The sequence below is a fragment of the Geospiza fortis genome, unplaced genomic scaffold (genome assembly GCF_000277835.1).
Source record: "Geospiza fortis unplaced genomic scaffold, GeoFor_1.0 scaffold2, whole genome shotgun sequence".
NCBI lineage: Eukaryota > Metazoa > Chordata > Aves > Passeriformes > Thraupidae > Geospiza > Geospiza fortis.
The window spans coordinates 1,003,647-1,023,258 of NW_005054366.1; the positions used below are offsets into that span (position 1 = coordinate 1,003,647).

General features: G+C 46.4%; 1 protein-coding gene across 1 annotated transcript in view; it reads left to right on the forward strand.

The window, feature by feature from the left end:
- Positions 1 to 19,612, forward strand: part of LRRK1 (leucine rich repeat kinase 1) — a 70,258-nt gene that overhangs the window by 25,980 nt on the left and 24,666 nt on the right. Inside the window, exons 7-19 of the mRNA XM_005424230.2 lie at positions 42 to 169; positions 306 to 469; positions 1,170 to 1,307; positions 4,869 to 4,981; positions 6,090 to 6,166; positions 9,382 to 9,511; positions 10,046 to 10,158; positions 11,012 to 11,226; positions 13,176 to 13,340; positions 15,245 to 15,417; positions 17,430 to 17,550; positions 17,792 to 17,951; positions 18,556 to 18,832. Coding sequence (XP_005424287.1) covers positions 42 to 169; positions 306 to 469; positions 1,170 to 1,307; positions 4,869 to 4,981; positions 6,090 to 6,166; positions 9,382 to 9,511; positions 10,046 to 10,158; positions 11,012 to 11,226; positions 13,176 to 13,340; positions 15,245 to 15,417; positions 17,430 to 17,550; positions 17,792 to 17,951; positions 18,556 to 18,832 — 1,974 coding nt within the window. The remainder of the gene's footprint in view (positions 1 to 41; positions 170 to 305; positions 470 to 1,169; positions 1,308 to 4,868; positions 4,982 to 6,089; positions 6,167 to 9,381; positions 9,512 to 10,045; positions 10,159 to 11,011; positions 11,227 to 13,175; positions 13,341 to 15,244; positions 15,418 to 17,429; positions 17,551 to 17,791; positions 17,952 to 18,555; positions 18,833 to 19,612) is intronic.

Sequence of the window (19,612 nt, forward strand, 5' to 3'; positions counted from 1 at the left end):
TGTTTTACTGATGCCTGACTGAGATTGTTCTGTACTCACAGGTTACTCGAGGTTGATGTATCCAGCAACAGGCTCTCCACTCTCCCTACTGGATTCCTACATCTTAAAAACCTTAAAAAGCTCGTTGCTTCCAAAAACTCTCTGGAGAAGTTGTTTGACGAGGAAAACAGTACGTACAGTCCAGTGCTGGCCTTGTATTTCAAGGCTGGGCTCTAGGGAAGAACCCCAAAATGTTAAAATAATGGCTTAAATGGCTTAAAAGCTCTTGTGCTTACACCAAGGCCACAATGTTTCATGTTTTCCAGCAACTAATTGGATTGGTTTAAGGAAGCTGCAGGAGTTTGACGTCTCTGACAACAGGTTGGTGGAACTTCCAACGGTTTTTCTATACTGCTTCAAGTCCCTAAACATACTGAATGTTTCCAGAAATCAGCTGAAAGTGTTTCCAGACCCCTGGGCCTGCCCCCTGGTAAGTTGAACTGCTCTGACAAAGTCAGAGGCTGAAAAAACTGTTGAAACAATGCAAAAAGAAAATTGACTGTGATGCTTGAAAAGCTGTCAGATGCTTAAAAGTCTGTTCTGTAGGAGTGCCCTTGCCAAATTTGGTTTATGGGTTTCAGATCCAGTCTTTCTGAGGTTCCACCCTGTTCTCACCATGTTGATGGCATTGGTGGAAGAGTTTTAGAAATGTGTCTTACATGGATGTGTTCATTTTCTCTGTGGTTCCTCTGGCAGAAGTATTGTTAGGATCATTTTACAAAACACCCAACTTTCACCAGGAGTAACTTTGCCCAAACCCATGGCAGACTAGGACATCTGTATCTACACCCATCACTGTGACTTTATTCCTCATTTTTACAGGGACAGCCAGGGAACAGAATCCTCTGGGGAAGTGTTTGTTTATGGTTGAAAAGCAAATGGGGGTGGGTGATTTTCAAAATAATTTTTGGAATACTTTTTGCCCACCAAGAAATTTGACCAGCAGTTGAGTGCATCTCCTTAGCAAACCCTTTGTGCCTGCATGCCCAATAATTTATCTAGATCAAGGTATCTAAAGAGACCACCTAGAATTAATTTATTAAAGTTTTTGACATGTGACAGCTGATCTACCACATTATTTAAAGAGATGATTACTGCTCTGTAAGTGTGGGGCTTGTTATATTTTCCAGAAATGTTGTAAAGCCTCTAGAAATGCACTGGAATTCCTACCTGATGCATTGACTGTGTTCTGGAAAAATCACCTGAGAGAAGTGGATTTTTCTGAGAATTCACTGAAAGAAGTTCCAGCAGGACTTTTCCAGCTTGAGGTAAGTGTCATTTCTTCCTAGTTCTCACATTATTTTTCCTAATAATGACTCAGACCTGAAACTGGCTGCCTAGGTAAGGTAGGAGCCCTCGTGCTGGTTTGCACAGAGCCCCTGAGCAGGCTGTCACCCCCTGAATCACCACATTCAGGCCCTCACCCAGTGAGATGTATCTCGTTTCTGACACAGGTCTTCTGAGAGCTCCCTGGATGTCTGTGGTTTGCAGAATTTGGGAGCACAGTTTGGAAGACAAGCCCTGCATTGTAGCTCCAAGCTCCAGCCATTGAAATGTTGATGTACTCAAGTACACTCACATTTTCTTGAAAAAAAGTGTTGTGTAATTAGGAGTTAGTCCTTCTGTGCTGAAAATAGCATGTTTGAATGCCCTAAACAGTGCTGCCTGGGACCTCTGTAATCTTAAAAGTTGTAGATTAAATAATTTTTTCCTGTGGACACCGCAGATCCATGGGTCTATGTCAAAATTCTTTAGAATTTCTGCTTTCACATAGTGTTGTCATGAAACCAAGCAGAACTTGGGGTTTCCTCCAAGCTTCCCTGCAAAATTGTGAAACTCAGAGAAAAACAGAGAAACAGAGGTGAATCTGGGCAGAAGTTCCATGCTTTTCCCTGCTGGCCTCTCTGGGAAGGATGCAGAGGTGATGGTTCATTTCCATGTCCAGTCCTGATCTCAGGATCTGCTGCAAAGGTGCCTTTTACTCCTGCTGGAACAAGAGGGTTGAATTCCCTCAGTCCTTCCCAGTCATCCCAGCACATTTGGCTTTGCTCTCTGGTGGCTGTTTGTTTCCAATTGGCATTTCTCCTGAAACAGGATGAATCCTATGGACTATTGTCTCCAAAACTTGGTTTTTCTGAATGCATTGAGAGCCATCCCAGGGGGTGGGAGCCACCATGGCAGATATTAAACACTAGATGGTGCTTCCAGGGCACAGTTCTTAGGTGCTGCTGCTCAGATCTGGGGTGCAAAGGGAGAGACCTCAGCACAAACTTTTCTGATGTTTTCAAAGTTAGTGAGCCTTGGCTGCCCTAAGTAGTGTCAATTCTTGTCTGTATCTCTTCAGCATTTTATTCATAAAAGAAATAAATATAAAATATTTTCAGTGCTCTGAGACCAGAGTGTGGTGAGCAACTAGGTGAAACCCCATGCCTGGAGGAGCCCTGGCTTGGGCTATTCCTTGATTGTAGAGTTGGTGTGGGTGAACAGGGCTGTGCTCATGCTCCAGAAGCAGATGTGGAGGAGGGAGAAATGGTAATGAAGTGTTCCTACAGGTAATGTATTATTTTTATGTAGGAACAGCAGTGAACTGTTTTCTCCCTGGGAAAAGCAGAGAGCAGAGGAGGCCTGTGACTTGAAGGCAGATGTCATGGGACAGCCATTTGTCACTGTAGCTGCAGTGCAGTGTACTTCATCACTGGCCTTTGCATGGTTTGCAGAGGAATCTCAAGACTGGGACCAGCTCAGTCCTCAATACCATGTGCACTCCAGAAATGTGGTGTTGAGAGAAACAGAAACCTCCTCAGCTTTCCTGGCTGTTGCCTTGTAAAGGAGGCATCCAAGCCATGTCTTAGTTCTCTAGACTACTTGACTTCTCCCTACTTTGCTTCCCCTGCAGACACCTGGCCCTCTCTGGGTGGAATAATTCAGTTTAGACTCTGGTCAGCTTTTCCACATCATGACCTGACTGAGGCACCTTAATCTGATGCTGCAGTCCCTTCACTCAGGTGTCATCTCACACCCTTTTGCATGCTGTGGCAGCAGCTTTGAAGGCAGTTTGTCTGCCACTGCTGTTGTGTCCCTTCTGGAGGCCCCCATTCTCACACTGAAAGGCAGTAAAAATGGAGAAATTATAGACAAGAGGCAATTTAAAGGACTAGAGATCTCCAGAGTTTCAGTCATGAAGAACCACAGGCAGCTGACGGTCTCTGATTTCCCCCCATGCACAGAACCACTGGAGAGAAGCTGCCCAGGCTCTCAGCTCCCTGGAGAGTGGCCTTGGTCAGTGTCTGGGGGCACACAGACACACTGACTGAAAAAGAAACACCCCAGTTAGAGCCCCCAGAGCACAGTTTGTGACAGTTCTGGGATGTGCGGCCTCCCTCTGCTCCCTCCCCCTGCCCAGGGGTGTTTTGGGGAGAAGTCTGAGGCATTGTCCTTGCACAGCCCCATGCTGACACTTGGAGAGAGCCCCACACCAGGAGCCAAGGGCAGGCTGGGCCCTCCTCCCAGGGGAGCATGAATGATGGTAAAAGCATTTTCTGTCAATTTTCAGGTCTCAGTTTTCCAGTTCTCCCTTTCCTTGGGTATCTCACTCTGTCTGCAGCTCTGTATTCTTTCACCTTCCCCAAATCCAGCAAAGCCCAGCTCTGCCCCTCTCCATCACTAGAGGGAGCGTTTTGCACGGTAATTCCCATTCCAGCCACTGCTGCTTGTCCATCACTTATGTCACATGGACACCTCATATTTTTCCAATCTAAAAAAGGGGAGGAAGGCCAACAGACTGCTTTGTGAGACCCCGTTAATCCTGCTCGATGAAAAGGGGCATAAACCTTTTTTATTAACCTGGAGCACATAAAACATTTAACACACTTGACACTGAAGTCTCTGCTGGTAAAACATTATTTCCATGGGGTATAATTCATTAATATGGCTGTACTTCTGACAGGAGATAATTCAGCTGACATTCTGCTTTATCTCTGTTTTTCATGGTGGGGGGACTTGCTGGATAAACCTGGTTGGAAACTCTACAGACAGCACTGTTTTTCAGTGGAAAATTGGATTTTCAGCCAAATGAAAATGATCGTTTGAGCCTCAACATTATTAAGGGCAGATGGAAGAGCATAAACTTTACAAAGCTGAATGGGAACTGCATTTTTCTTTTATATTTCAGTTAAATTCAAAGGAGATTTTATGTTTAACTTGGTATATCCAGCTGAGTCCTGTCTGTGTGGTGTTAACTGTATGGTCTCAATCAGTTTCACTTGGTTTTAAAATTCCTGTCTCTGCTGGGAGGGGAAAGAAAAAATGAGATATGTAACTTGTATAAATCTCAGAAAGTGAATACAAATCCTGTCCCTTTTAATAGAGATGTCATAAAAAAGCAGTCAAACCTTTTCCTTGTGTGAAGTGGTTCATGTTTTGCACCTTGATTTTGTGCATGCACTGCAGGTGTAAGCCCACTCTGTGCAGACACACACATTTATTACATATATTTGTAGTCCATACGTGGCATCCTGTGTTGGTAAACCAGACTGTTCTTTCCCACTTGGAAAGGTTTCCTCACTAAGAAGTAAGATGTCCTCTTGCATGGGCTGTTTCCAAGTGCATCTGTCAGCAAGTGGAGCAATAATCTCCCTGGAGTGAGTGGTGCTGCTCCGTGCAGAACTTGCTGGGGACAGGGAGGAAATGTTTGCATGCTGGGCAGCACGGACAGGATGTTCCGATGAATAAGATGTACTTTCTTCGTGTTTCTGTTATTTAATAGCCATGCTTAAAAAGCTCCTTCTGTGTGTTTGGTGCTCCCTAACTCCAGGCTATTCCTCTCCTAGGCTTTGGTGTCCCTGAAGCTGCTGGGAAATCAGTTAGTTACGTTGCCTTCGCAGGATAAGTGGAATTGCAAACAACTTAAGTCGCTGGATCTTTCAAAAAACCAGCTTGGGAAGTAAGTGTTGCTTTCAGGTTTTGGCTAAGAAAACAAAAGCTGAAGAAATAATAGCAAACCCAATGCCTCGTGTAACACAAAGGGTGTCAGGAGAGAATTAATCACCTGCATAGAAGGCATTGATACCCACATACCATGTCCCCAAGTACATTGTGTGTCTGTGACAGTGATGAATTATCTTTTGCTGAATTCTTTGGGCATTTAGCACACTGTATCATTTATTAAGTTGATAGATTATTGATAATGGCAGTTTAATTTCTGAGCATGGAGGAATGCTCAGCCCACTGTGTGGTTCATCACTACAAATACAAGTTTGTGGGGAGCATATCTTAACCATAAACCATCTGGCTGGACTGCAGTTATTAGTTAGTGTGGGAGTATTGTTATGGAAAAAATGAAAAGTCTTTGTTTTTTAAATGGAAGTATAACCAGCTGCCAGTTCATAGAGGTTTCCAGCCTAAAGGATTCTGTGATTCTAAGGCTGATGTTAATAAGATAATCCAATAAATGAGTGATGTTCTTCTGTTTAGAAATTCCAATAGAGATGTTTAACATAGAGAGTTAAAGGTCCTTTATCATCTCCAAAATTGCACTGAATTGTGTCATGCTGATGTATCCTCATTTGGGTGCTTGTCCAACACAGTTTTTGGAGTCCTTAGGAGTTTCTGTGTCAGTTGCAAAAGACAAATTACCACTTTTTGAATGTCCCAGTGCGTTTTCAGAGTCATGCTGGTGGGTCATCTTCTCCAAACCTCCCTGGGGAGGGCAGGCAGTGGCAGCAGGTCGGTTCTCCAGCACTTCTGGTGAAACTCCTTCAATCTGCTGTTTGACAGCCACTTAACCCTGACACCCATAAAGCCAGGGGTCAAGTGCTCCTGCCCTGGGAGCTGGGACAGCTGCCTTGAGGAGCTCTGTTGATTTGCCAGGAGAAAACCACTGGGCTGGACAAGTGTTGGTGGAGTCTGATTGCACGGCAGGTTTCACTCCCATCTCTCCAGAGCAGGTGGGATCCTGTGAGAGCTGTGAGCATGGTCAGGCTCTTCCCCATGTAGCTCAGCACCTTTCCAAGATGTTTTCCCCACGAGTCCCTGTTTTGTTTGGCCCACAGGAGCGATGAGGGGTTTAAAACGAAGAGGATCCCCTTTTTCACCACCAAGAACAGGGTGCGTGGTGGCCCCGAGGCAGGTAAGGCACACAGCGGGTGCTGGCAATGCCAGGAGAGCTGGGAAGCAGCAGGAATCTGCAGTTTGGCTGGAGGGAAAGCAGAGGAAATTCCTCTGCAATTGAAAGTGCAACTGCATTTCATTAAGAGGAAATATGTTCAGATAAAATGTTTCTAAAGAAATGATGCAGCTGGTTGGTACCACCAATATAGAAAGATGGTGCTAAACCTGCTTCTTTTGCTCTTTCGTGAAGGTTATGCCTTTTAGCCAGAGCATTAAGTGGCATGTTGAAGGGAAATTAACCCATAATTATCCCTGTGACTCTTAGGATTGTTTCTGTTGCTGACTTATAAATGGCACATTTTCCCCTGCCTGTGATTTGCACCCTCAGTTTGGGGCAGAGCTGATGAAATGCACGTGAAATCCCAGAGAGAACAAAGGGATATCTGAAGATATTGCGCTGCTTCCTGCTCTCTGTGGGATTCATCTGCATTTCTTTTGTTTGTTGTTTTATTTTAAAGCACTTGGGGAGTTTTCTCATTCTGGCTGCCTGCAGAATGCCTGGCTCTAGGCATTCCTTGCCAGTCACAGAGTGGGACAGAGCCAGCATCACATCCCAGCAGCCCTGGACTGCTCGTGGGAGGAAGAGGCCCTCCTGCAGCAAATCCTTCCCTCAGTTCCCCTGAAAACCCTGCCTGAGGTGAAATTGGTAAATGAACCATGTGCAGCCATAGCTGTAGGTTAGGGCTGGTGATCCTCACCTCCAGCTGCTGCTCTGGGAGGCAGAGGCTCTGCCTGGACCTCCAAGCCAGGCTGGTCCTGCCTCGTTTTCCTGTCCGTGGCAGTGGAGGCTGCTGTGCTGGCTGAGGTGTGTGTGCCCCCCAGGGGGAGAAGAGGTTGGTCTGTGCTGTTTCACAGGCAGGAAATGGAAATGGAAATGCTGTGACATTGTTGGCCTATGGAACAACTGGAAAAGGAGTGTGAACCTTGTGGAGTCTGACATACCCTCAGAGCTTTGCTGTGAAGTGCTGCAGCAGCATTTCCCAAAGGAGAGAGAAGGGCAGGAGCAGCAGGCAAAGGCAGCTACAGCCAGCTCTAAAAGGGAATTGCTGTCCTAATGGAAATCTCTACGTTCTGCAAACCCAGCATCACCCCCTGCACAAAGGGGCAGAGGATGGGCTCTGCAGCAGTGACATTTGAACAGCCACTTTGCACCCTGGTGCACCCTGGAGCTGCCTCAGGTGGCAGGGGGCACAGAGCAGCCCACCTGGCTGGTGCCACGGGTGAGCAGCCACAGAGACAGAGCAGAGGCAGCTCGTGCTTTTCTCTCTGTTCCTGTGCCAAGTGTAGCTTGGTGAGATGAGAGGATGTGGCCAAGAATTTAAACATCAAGAGAAAACAGAAGCTGGAGTACATCAGCTGCTCACAGAAGTCTCCTGGTGAGGTGGGGGTGGACAGGTTTTCATATGATTTACCAACAAAGCTGTTTACTTAAGTCTAGGTTATTTAAAGAGAATAATTTATGGCGCTCACTATACTTGATTGATAAGTCTCAGAATAACTTCTTGCACATGCATGTGTGGTGTTGGTAGCATTTATTCATCCAAAAATACATTTTCAAGATGGGATTTGTTTTAATTTTTCTACAGTTCTTTAAAAGAAAATTTGAGCTGAAGCCAGAGAAATCATAAATAACTCATGAATAAATAATTACAATTCATAAACACCTCGAGCTTGCTTCCAATATAGTACACTCCTTTCCACCTGGGACTCTTTGGTGAATTCAGAGCATTGCTGCTATTTTAGGAGTTTGCTCCTATGTGTCCAAGAGGGATTAAATCTGTCTGTGCCCAGGTACCTACTGAAGAGCAACAATGCAAAGTTCAGCGATGAGCCAGAAAGGAAGTGAATTGCATCCCTGAATAAGCCTGCTGTTCTCCTAAAATAATCTCAAAGATGATTTTTTCAATTTGAAAACTCAAAAGGCAGACTGTGACACTGCCCACACCAGACAGTCCTGTCACGTATCTGAAACACCCCTGCAGACAGTGGGGCTCTATCTTGCTTCTTTTCTGATCGCAGCTCAGGTTGGAAGTGCTGTTAATATTAGAACTGGGGAGTTTTCTCCTGAGAAAACCTCTTCCAGTTTTTTTTCCTCTTTTTGACTAAGTCTAATTACAGTTCCTCACGTCTTCTCTGTAAAGGAAGATCTTGGTGGAACTGTCCCATCCCTCAGCAAGGGACAATCTTGCATCTCAGGGAGTTGCTTTGATTGATCATGGAGGCAGCAGATGGTGCTGGTTGTACTTTGCTAATCAGACTCCAAACCTGCCTGGTTTTCCTTCATTTCAGGATGCTCTTTGGTAGATAAATGTCAAACCTCAATACAGCAACTCAATCCACAGCAGCTTTTTGTGCCACTGTCCCAGGTGCCATTTCTGGAGTGAAATGGTGCTCTCTGGGACTTGAAGAGCTTCCCTTTCTTTGAACCCCTCCAGCAGCAGCAACTCAGCCATGCAGTTGATGCTCCTACTGCTTGAGTTGCTCCCAAAATACACAAGATGCTCCTCAGGCATGGAGGAAGTTCCCTGAGTGCTTCTCTAAAACAGAATAGAGGAGCAAACACCATCCTGTTTTAGAGACAGCATAGATCAGTCTCTCAGCCCCAGTTTGGGTTTTCTTCTCTGTTGTTACTGACTTTGATCCACCATCAGTTACTGTGGGATGCAACATGGGGGCCTGAACATGAATTCTGACTGGCTTTTCTCAGGTAATATGGAAAAAACACATTGAGAACCAGCTGTGCCCTGGGTGTGCCGTTTCAGTGCCATGTTAAGAACAAGTTGTACCCGTGGGATGCCCTCTCAGTGCCAGCTGTTAGGCTGCAACAGGGGCAGTTCACAAGATATTACATGTATTCAACAGCAGGAGACAAGGTGCCACTCATCCCCTGAGCTGTTCTGGCAGGCTTGGAGTTCCTCCCTCAGCACCCCATAAGTCCTGGGCACTGTCACCTTCCAGCACTGTGACTTTAGGACATTGAGATGTGAACGTTGATGTTTGATTGTCACTGAAGGCCATTTGCTTTTCTGCTCTTGCTGGGTGGTGGCCCCTGCCAATGGGCATGACCTCATGTCCTGCCCGCAAAGTTCAGGTGAAGCTCTTGGTTCAGAGCCTTGATGTCTGTTTTGTTGTTTCTTTTTTTAAAGGTGCATTTTGTGTTCTGTCTCGTTCCAGGTCCTTTTTTGGAGTTTCCAGCATTTCTGAGTGATTCTCTGGAGGTTCTTTATCTGAACGACAATCAGCTGGACTCTGTCCCGCAATCCGTTTGCCTCCTGAAAGGTTTAACAGAGCTTTATTTAGGAAAGTAAGTCCATGTCCTGGAAAAGCTTTGCAGTGTTATTTCCATGTTGTTTTAGTGACCAGTCTTCTGTGGAGCCCCACCCCAGATGTCCAGGGCTTTTGAAGTCAGAAAGCTGGAAATTGTCAGCCCCTTGTTAGAGCTGTGCCCATGGTTTGCTTTAGATAAGGAGCAGGCTGGTCTTTTGAGTTAGGGAAGATGATCTAATGCTTTGAACACAGGCCTGGGAATCTAATGTGCCTCTGGTTCATTCTGGCTTTTTGCTGTCAGTTTCTGTAGGGCTACATTCAATAACTCATCATTTTTGCCTTTATTTCCTCAACTATCCAGCAAAGATGATTACATTTGTCTGCCTCAGAGGATAAATTGAGGTTATACATCACTTTTAGGATGGAAATTGCTATTAAAGTGCTGAGTAGTCTTATTAAAATGTTAATGGAAGATTTCTGCAAGGGTAGAATAGCGTAATCTGAGAGTCCATGAGAGCAGCTACTTACACACAAAGCCTGGTTGTTGGTAGATTTATTTGTTTTTGTACAGTAACCCTGGTATCCGAGAGCTTCCTCCAGAACTTGGACAGCTGGCTAATCTCTGGCAGCTGGATATCGAGGAACTAAATATCAGTAACGTTCCTGCAGAGATCAGAAAAGAGGGTAAGGCTGATGCTGTGTATTCTTTATTAAATTGACTGAACAGGCAATAAAATCTCTTCCTTTTAATGGTCAAGAGCAGGAACAGACAGTGAATGCCTGAGCCCTCGTGGGGTTAACAGGAATTGCACAGGGAAACTTCCTACTCATATTTACAAATTTGATAATCAGTGCTAAGCTCTGGCTGTAATGATCAATTTAAGACAGATCACAATTTAAAATGATGACTTATAAATGCAGTATTTCATTTGCAGCATGCATAAATTCTGTGGCTTGCTTCCTGGATGTGGATATTTTAGGATATTTAGATGGTCTCTTTAAAGACTGAAGTGTTTAGGATCAGCACTCACAGTCCCATTGAAGTGACTTTATTGTGAGCTGCTAGGTTTTTGGATCTATTACAATGCTGTTTTCTTTTTTGTTTTTTTTTTTTTGCATTTTAATCAGAAAATCCTGTGGGAACAAAGTTATTAGGAATTATTCCTGCTCCAGCAATATACTGTTGAAACCTCAATCTCACTTTAACTGGAAACATAAAAGCAGAGGGAAAAACTGAGTATTTTTCCAATACTGCATTAGTATTTTATGTTTCCTTTCAGCTTCTGAAGCACAGGAGCCCCAGCATTTGTTTCTCCTTACAGTGCTCCATTGTGGAGCCTCCGAGCAGTGACCTTTTCCTGGGGTCTCTGTCTCAGGTTTGTCCGCTGGAGGTTTCTTTGTTTATTCTCAGCCCTCAGCCAGGCTGCAGGGGAAGCAGGAGTTCCCAGGCACTGGGATGTGTGTGTGCAGAGTGGGGTTTGCGCTGTCCCTGGGTGCTGCTGGCTGCAGTGCCCACCCTGGTCTGTCCTGCTCCCAGGCCCCAAGACGGTGCTGGCGTATTTACGAGCGCAGCTGCGGCGGGCAGAGAAGTGCAAGCTGATGAAGATGATTGTCATCGGGCCCCCCCGGCAGGGCAAGTCCACGCTGGTGGAGATCCTGCAGACAGGGAAGGTGCCCCAGATGATGCACAGCGAGGCCACCATCCGCACAACCAAGTGGGAGCTGCCCAAGCCCGTGGGACACAAGGCAAAGGTGAAAAGCGGCCAGACATCTGCAGGACCAGTGGGATGTGGGAGCCCTGCAGGGTCCTGTGGGCTGAAATTTGAAATTGTCCTTTTGCAAGGAGTAGTTTCCATTGCCTCACAAGTGGGATGTGGTTTTAGACCCGTTGCAATTCTGTTTCATTTCCAGAACTAGAGGGCAGTTCTGTTTTCCTGACTGTATTCTAAAGAGTGTTGGCTAGGCTGAAATTCTGGCTCTCTCACCTCAGTGGACACTAATTTTGAGAGAGTGCTTTAAATCAGCTTCTCTGCAGCAGATTGGGCTTTCATTTGGGACATCAGTACCTAAAGCTGGACTTCCTTGATACCAGACCTGTCCTGGATGGGGTATGAGGGTGGAAGGTGGGATCCAGGGATATCTGAGGCATATCTTAAACACCCAAATCTCATGTGGCTCATGCACAGAGTGTGTCATACTGAACTCATTTGGAGAGTGCTGATTTAGCATTTGTAGGTGGCCCTGTCCACTGTCTGCAGAATAGCCCAGGGATTAGAGGATGCAGAATTCGTCCTGAGGTCTTGTCAGAGCTGCAAGGGTGCAAACACATCACTCCCCCTTCCCAGATGAGAGCCATGACCACCAAACTGTTTTGGAAAGGGGAAAGGAGCCTGCTGAGTTCAGCTGTTCCATAGCAAAGAGTGCCAGGCCAGAGACAAAAAGAAAAGAGCAACACAGGCTGACTCCTTGAAGGGTAGACTTTGGTGGGAGAAAGGATTTGTGCATTTTGTGTTGAAGAGCAATTGAATAAAAGTGTAGACAGCACCAGGGACCTGGAGTGGAATCAAGACAATGAATGGGCTTTTATCTCTATCTCTGAGTCTGTCTGTCCACACACACACTCACAGCTGAAGGTCTTTTGGATGAACAAAGCAGTCCTTGTGCTGGTTAGGGCTTGGTTTCAACAACTGGAAGTTCTTCCAGCTGTTTTTAGGAGACTTCACACGGATTGCACAGAATCAGAGCCCTGCTGAGATGCTGAGCTCCTGGCTGAACTCTGATAGGGTAACTTCCACGTGGGATCAGTCAGTACCTGGCCCCAGCCTCCTAAACAGAGCCCACTGGGTGTTATGTGATGCTCTGAGCATGGTGGCTTCCTCTGAGGGGGAGGGTTTGGTTTTGTCTTCAGTCTCAGGGTTTTTGACTCTCCAGGGCCAAGTGATTTAGGGACAGAGCCTCCCAGGTATGCAGGTACTTCCTGCTGCAGCTGGGAGTCTGAATGCCATTGAAGCAGAGAGCCAGGCTCCCTCTTAGTGCTGTCATGGGGCTGCACAGAGGAATGGATGCAGGGATACTGGGAAGAGAGCCAGAACTGGAGAAGCCTCCATTTAAGCGTTCCCCCAGAAATCAGTGAGTCTGATTCACAGCAACTGTGATTCTGGCCCATCTCTGGCGTGGCACAGACGTCAGAAGCCTGGGAGCAAAGTGTAGGAGGTGTTTATGGAAGGCCTGAGAAGCTTCCCATCTCCTGAGCATCTCCCTTCTGCTTGGCTCAGCTCGGTCTGAGCTCAGTGGAAGTGATTTCAGCAGGGGTTTCCTGTTCCCCACAGCAGATAAGCAGCTTCAATGGTCTTGTGGCACAGGCAAGGATGAAACAGTTTCTATTACAGATGCAGTGAAGTGCAGGGCTCAGAATGAGACCCTTGTTTGGACTGGAGAATCCACAGCATTAACTGGAGTTTTACCAGCATCAAGGGCACCTCTATCGTTTTAGCAGCAAGTAATTAGTCTTGATTTCCTGTGGGGAAGTGGTAGCCATGCTTAACAATTGCTTGTTGATTTATCTTTCCTGGAGGCACAATTAGGACATTGAACCCCTTCTTGTGTCATACATTATGCAGGCGTAGGTTTATACTTCAGCTATTATCTCCCAGTGATTTACTGCCACGGTTTGATTTGAACACTTCTCTTTGTCTAAGTAGGTTGATTCAGTGGAGTTCAATGTCTGGGATATCGGAGGCCCAGCAAGCATGTCTACAGTCAATCAGTGTTTCTTCACAGACAAAGCATTGTACATAGTGGTCTGGAACTTGGCACTGGGGGAAGAAGCTGTGGCAAACTTACAGTTCTGGTTGCTGAACATTGAGGTAAGAAGTCACTGGTGGGCTCTGGGATATCTATTTATCAAGCAGCAGCTCAGCACGCAGATATGTGATATTGCAGATTCTTTTTGCTCTGCTTTTAAAAGCTCCCCAAGCTATGAATTTTGCACAGCGTTTGGGATTCATTTTCCATTACGCTGTAGGCGTATCGCTATATTTAATGGTTTAAATTTATCATTTGCTTTGTTCTCCCTCACACACAGCAGAGAGCGAAACAAAAGCTGATTTATAAACCCTCGCTAAGTAAGGCTGAACATACTTATTTTGGAATTAGTGTTTGACCACACTGTGCTCCAAGGGGGGTTTCAAGCATTTTCTTTCTTCTGTGGGTTAGACACACATTAGTCTTGAGGTTATATTTTTAACACTTTAGATTCAGGTAAGCTGGAGAGTATTTCCAAACCAACTCTCATTTAGACTCAGAGCTGCAGTGAATTAATTGCATTTTTCCAACACCATGTTCATAATTATCTGTAACTCTTTATTATTTGATAATTGTTTTAACATTAAATGCACAAAAATGGGTGCCTCTTGAAAAACAAACATCTTGTATTTATCTAAATATTAATGGTCAACAGCGGTTGAAAACCCAAACAAGGTAACAAAGCTGAAAGGAAAATTATTATATTTCAAAAATGTCTGATGTGTCCTTAATACATCCCAGCAAGCACACAGTAACATCAGGAAAAATGCAGAGAAATGTGATCATGATGGTTAAAAAAATGGGAAATGAAGAGGGCTGTATGTAGAAAGGAGAAAACCACAAGAGAGTCTTTGTTCATGACCCTTCACAATAGAATTGGGAGAGAAGAAGTGAAATTGTAGCTTTGAAGCACACAATGGGAAGTATCTTAAACACACTGGATGCCTAACCTGTGGAATTTACTGGAAATAAAGTGTGCTGGGGGTACCAGAAGTTGGAAAGACAAACTGGTGAATGCAAACTCCATCAAGTGCTGTTAATTCCAAGATACTCCCTTGTGCTGAGGAAGTCAGTGAGCTGCAGGCTGCTGGGTACTGGGAGAACACACCAGGGAGCATCTCTCCATCCTGCCCTGTGCCTGGGCTCTCCATGAGCCTCCAGCAGCAGCACACTGGGCCAGGGGGCCCTTTGGTGTGGCTTGGTGTAGCCACCACTCCTGGGCTTGTTTGGAGTCACTCAGGTTGGGAGATTCCAGTGGGCATCACAGGAGGGAAAGGGATTGTCTGCAAAGAAGGAAATCTTTCTGCCTCTGAGTATTTTTCTATGGTCAAAGTCATTTGGATGGGCAAATGATCCCTGCTTAAGCCTGTGCAATCCCATTGTATGTGGCAGCATTTTCCCTGAGATCTGGATACATTCCAGGGTCGTAATACACTCATGGAAGGGTTGGAAGAAACCACGAGATCACCTAATCCATTCCTTTGTTCTGATTCAGGATTAAGCAGATTGAGACTTTTCTAGAAGTTTATCTCATCTCTCCATGTACCTCCAGTGAAAAAGTTTGTGTGACTTTCCCAGGTATCCATTCCAGATTAGCCTTTTTCAGGATGTCAGATCTTCAGGCTGCAAGTTAAGTTAACTTTGTCTGGGCAGACATGGTTCCCTTCATTTCACTGACTCACAGCAACTCATTTTATGTTAAAGCCTGATGTAAAAACCCAAAGTGACAGTTTCCTGCTCTGCAGTAGCAGCAGATGATTAAGCCATGCTCTGCAGAACTTCTGTGATGCCCAGGTCACTTGTAGCTGTTGTCAAGCTGCCACGACAGGTTGCCTTTATTTTATAAATATATGTATGTATTCCATTTTATTAATATGTGTGACTCCCTCCTCTTAAATACTACACTTTTCACCTGTCCTCACTGATGTCATCTGGATGAGATCACTGCCTGTGTTTTCTTTTGCAGGCCAAGGCTCCAAACTCAGTGGTGTTGGTGGTGGGAACGCACCTTGATTTGATTGAGACGAAATTCCGTGTGGAGAGGATAGCAACCCTGAGGGCCTATGTCCTGGCTCTGTGTCGCTCTCCCTCTGGATCCAGAGCAACTGGCTTCCCAGATATCACCTTCAAGCACCTGCAGTGAGTCCTTGTGCCTTTGTGAAGTTCAGTCACTCACTCTTTATTTTATGACACTTTTAACAATTTTGAGATACTTGATCTCCTTGGCAACGGAACCAATTTAGAGGCTCGTCAGGATTGCATTTCATCTATTTTTGACTGAGATAATGTATTATAATGAGAGAGAAGGTCAGTGTTGCTCAGGGGGTTGATGATGAGTCTGAGAGCTGGAAGCTCCAAAGTCATGACCTTGACCAGCCTGTTTACTGCTCCCCCTTCACTCAGGTTTCTCACTGTTTAATGGTGACACATTAGTCACAAGGGGAGAAGGTGCAGATTGACTAATTAATGCTGTGAGAGCATGACTGTCACAGGGGGGTGCCAGGGCCCTTGCTGAGGGGAGGCTGTGGGTGGTTCCTGACGTGGGAACACGGCTCACATGGCTGGGCAAGGAGGGGTCAGTCCCCCGAGCCCCTGGCAGTCCAAACCTGTCCCATCCACCTCCAGGTGTCACAGCAGAGGGCTGGGGCTGCCTGGGAGGGGGGTGTCACTCAGGCCATGCAGTCTGACACTGCTCCAAGAGCATGCCCTTGGGAAGAGGAGGCTGCTCCAGCCGGGAACGGAGCGTGCCTGTGAGCCACAGGGTGCAGCAGGCTGGCACCAAACAACGTGAAAATATCTGCCTGGGGCAGGAGCAGGTGGCAGCTGGCAAATGAGGAAGGGCACTGTGATGTCCCCAGCACTTCCATCTGCTGCCTGGCAAAGGCATCAGCCGACCTCCCACACACTGCTCTGCAGGCACTGTCAGGCACCCCAGGCACTGTCAGGCATCCCAGCCCGTGTCAGGCATCCCAGCCCGTGTCAGGCATCCCAGGCACTGTCAGGCATCCCAGGCACTGTCAGGCATCCCAGCCAGCTCTTCCCCATTAGAAGAAGCACCAGGGACCCACTGTGAGGCTCAAAGACTCACCATGAGAAGGAGAAAACTTTCTTTGTGTCACCTCAAGCCTCTTTTGCCATCACCTCAGAGCATCACAACGTAATCTCCATCATTCTTTCTCAAGGGGACTTTCTTTGACCCTGACAGGCATCCTGAACATTTCTCTTCACCTTCCTTTCCCCTTGCATTTCTTCCCAGCCTGATTTCATGCCTCTTTTCCTCCTGTGCCTCTCCACACCCCATCATCCACCTGGAATAAGCATGGTATTAAGCTCTGGGACTGGAGGAGTGTGAAATCCTTGTGTGGGTGACCCTGGGTGCTTCTGTCAGTGGTCAGGGTCATCCAGCATCCCGGTGAATTGCACACTTCCCAGTGCCAAGCAGGGCTGAGGTTTAAGATAAAGCATATTTTCATTAGAGAAGGATTTTCTGTCTGTCATGGGAACATGTGTAGGATCAGTTAGAAAGACCCTTTGTTGGGGAAAGTGGAACAGAACTGTTCTTATCCAGCCCACAAAAAGATTAAAACTAGTAGGAGTTGAAGAGAGCAGGTTTTTAGCTGTTGAAGAGATAATGAAGGCCAGCTTTTAGGATCTAAGCATCAATTCCCAGATTGCAGGATCCAGCTGATCAAGGGCCGGAATGAGGGTGGAAAAGGTGTCTGGTAGTCATCATCCTGCCTCTTTGATCTGGGCAGGGAGGACAGGACCTGTCTCCAGAGGCTGCTGGGGCACAGAGTTCTCCTCCTCCCCACAGCCCCTTCCAGGATGTGTGTGGCTCTGGAGGGACAGAGGGGGATGACTTTGGTCAGGCTGCCAGAGGTGTCCCCAGACATCCCAGTGCACAGGGGACAGCAGTGCAGGCAGTGAAGCAGGCAGAGCAGAGGTTGGGCTAATACAGATGTGGCCTGGTACATCTTTTCCAGGCGACTCTGTGTTTTCTCCAAAGTATTCTAAAAATACTCACTGACAGCCTTCCTCCCATTCAGCTGACACAGGAAATTTACAGTCAGTGATAAGAGAAAGTGAGCCTGGAAAGGAAGCCAGTGTGCTGATAAGGATTGATAACCTTCCCCCTTGCATGGCTTTTGCAGTGAGCTCTCGTGTAAGACTCTGGAAGGCCTCGAGGGACTGCGGCAGCTGATTTTTCACGTCACCTGCAACATGAAGGATGTTGGCAGCTCAATTTGCTCCCAGAAACTTGCAGGGAGATTGGTGAGAACTGGGCTGTCTTGGTGATCCTTACCAAAGCAGAGCTTTTGGAGGGCTTGGGAGGTGACCTTTAGGAGTTTTTAATGGAGTAAGGGGTTGGTACAGGAGCCATGTGAATATTTAAGATGGCAATCTGGCTCTGGGAAAAGACGGCACTGAAAAATCCATGTGAAAGGAGGGTGGCAGCCAGTTCATCCCTTGCTGGCTGATCCTGATCCTGCTGGTTTTCTCACATGGCTTGCAGATACCAAGGAGTTACCTCAGCCTCCAAGAAGCTGTCCTTGCAGAACAGCATAGAAGAAGTCAAAATGACGATGTGCAGTATTTAACAGACAGACAAATAGAGCTGATGATCGAGCAAACACCTGGAAATGACATCAAAGACTATGAAGACTTGCAAACTGGTAGGTCAGAGCAGACCAGTAATTTATTGGAAATAAATATGTATGTCCAATTGAAATGTTCCACAAGTAATAAACACAAATTCCACCGGTGTAGACGTGACTTTAGAAATTGGTAAGATATAAAATTAGTAGTGGGACTTCAGGGACAGGACTAGGAAGTTTCTAAGGTGGTCTGAGGTTACTGATTTATTCTTTTTTTTTTTTTAACAAGCTGTGTCTCATTTCTAGTCTGTGTAGAGTGAGGGTTGCCATAGTTTCATGTCTGGCTTCTCTGTAGGTCCCCAGTCTTGTGATCTTTATGGAGGCCTTGCTCTGCAGGAGGCAGGGAGAGCCCTTCCCTGTGAAGATGACAGGAGGAGGGTGAAGGGGAGGTGTCATGGGGACAGAAATACTGGCTGTGAAGAAGTGAGATGTGGGTTTTGCAAGTGGAGTGTCAGATAGCAGCACTCCTCAGATAGATGTTACTCTCTTGGCGTGGCTGCGTGCTGGCTGTGTCTCGAATGCATAAAACTGCACAAACTGCCTCATAGTTTTACTCTTCTGCACTTCTGTGCTTTCCTAATGCTGATCTATTGCTAATCTCCAATTCTTTACTTTTTTGCAGCCATTAATTTTCTCATAGAAACAGGGACACTACTACACTTCCCAGACACGAGCCACGGCCTGAGGAACCTCTACTTCCTTGACCCTGTCTGGCTCTCAGAGTGTTTGCAGAGGATTTTCAACATCAAGAGCTCCAAGTCTGTAGCTAAGAATGGAGTCATCAGAGCAGAGGACCTCAGGATGCTGCTGGTTGGGACGGGTTTCACCGAGCAGACCGAAGAGCAGTACTTCCAGTTCTTGGCCAAGTTTGAGATCGCCCTGCCTGTGGCCAATAACAGGTATGTTGATAATGAGAGAGGTTTAGTCAGGCTGGAGAAAAATTGACATTTAGTCAGTGGATATTAACAGGCTTTACCACTCTGAGTGGTTGTCTTGACAGGGTTCTTGTGCTGAGAAAATATCTGAGAGCATTCAGCAGTGTCATGGAAGACACCCATCCATGGGCTGTATTTCCTGAACTGAGCATCCTCTGGGCCAAACCAGCCCGTGTGAAAGCTTTCCCAGAGCAGTCTTTGTCCACTGGGTGCATTGAGGCTGTGACAGGCTCAGCCACCAGCCCGGAGGGGCAGTGACACCGCTGGGGATGTGGCCACGAGCAGGTGGAAGCTGTGAGGGCTCAGCCGGCGCAGCTGCAGCCAGGAGAGGATGTGAGGCCACAGCTGCCAGGCCTGAAATATAGATGGGCTGGAGTCATCTGTTTCCAGTGAAGGATCCTCACTTCAGCGTGGCAGAAAACTTTGGGTAATCGATACCTGTGTCAGCCTTGAAATTAGCACCATTTTATTCCTGGTGAAATCAGGAAAGCGTAGCTGCAGCAGCAACGTGATTTACTTGATTTTTAACTTCAATAGGTGCTGATCAATAGTTTTCCTAGAAATGCTCTAAGAAACCTCTCTTTAAATGTTAATGAGTCCTCCTCCCCTCTGCCCCCCAGTCCCTTTTCCTCTGGGCAGAGTTCCCTGCGATTTTTCTCTCTGCCATCTGCTTGGCGACAGCCTGTTGTTGGGCTAGCGGTGAGCCCAGAGCTGTGCTGCACTTTTGATGTGGCATTTGCATTT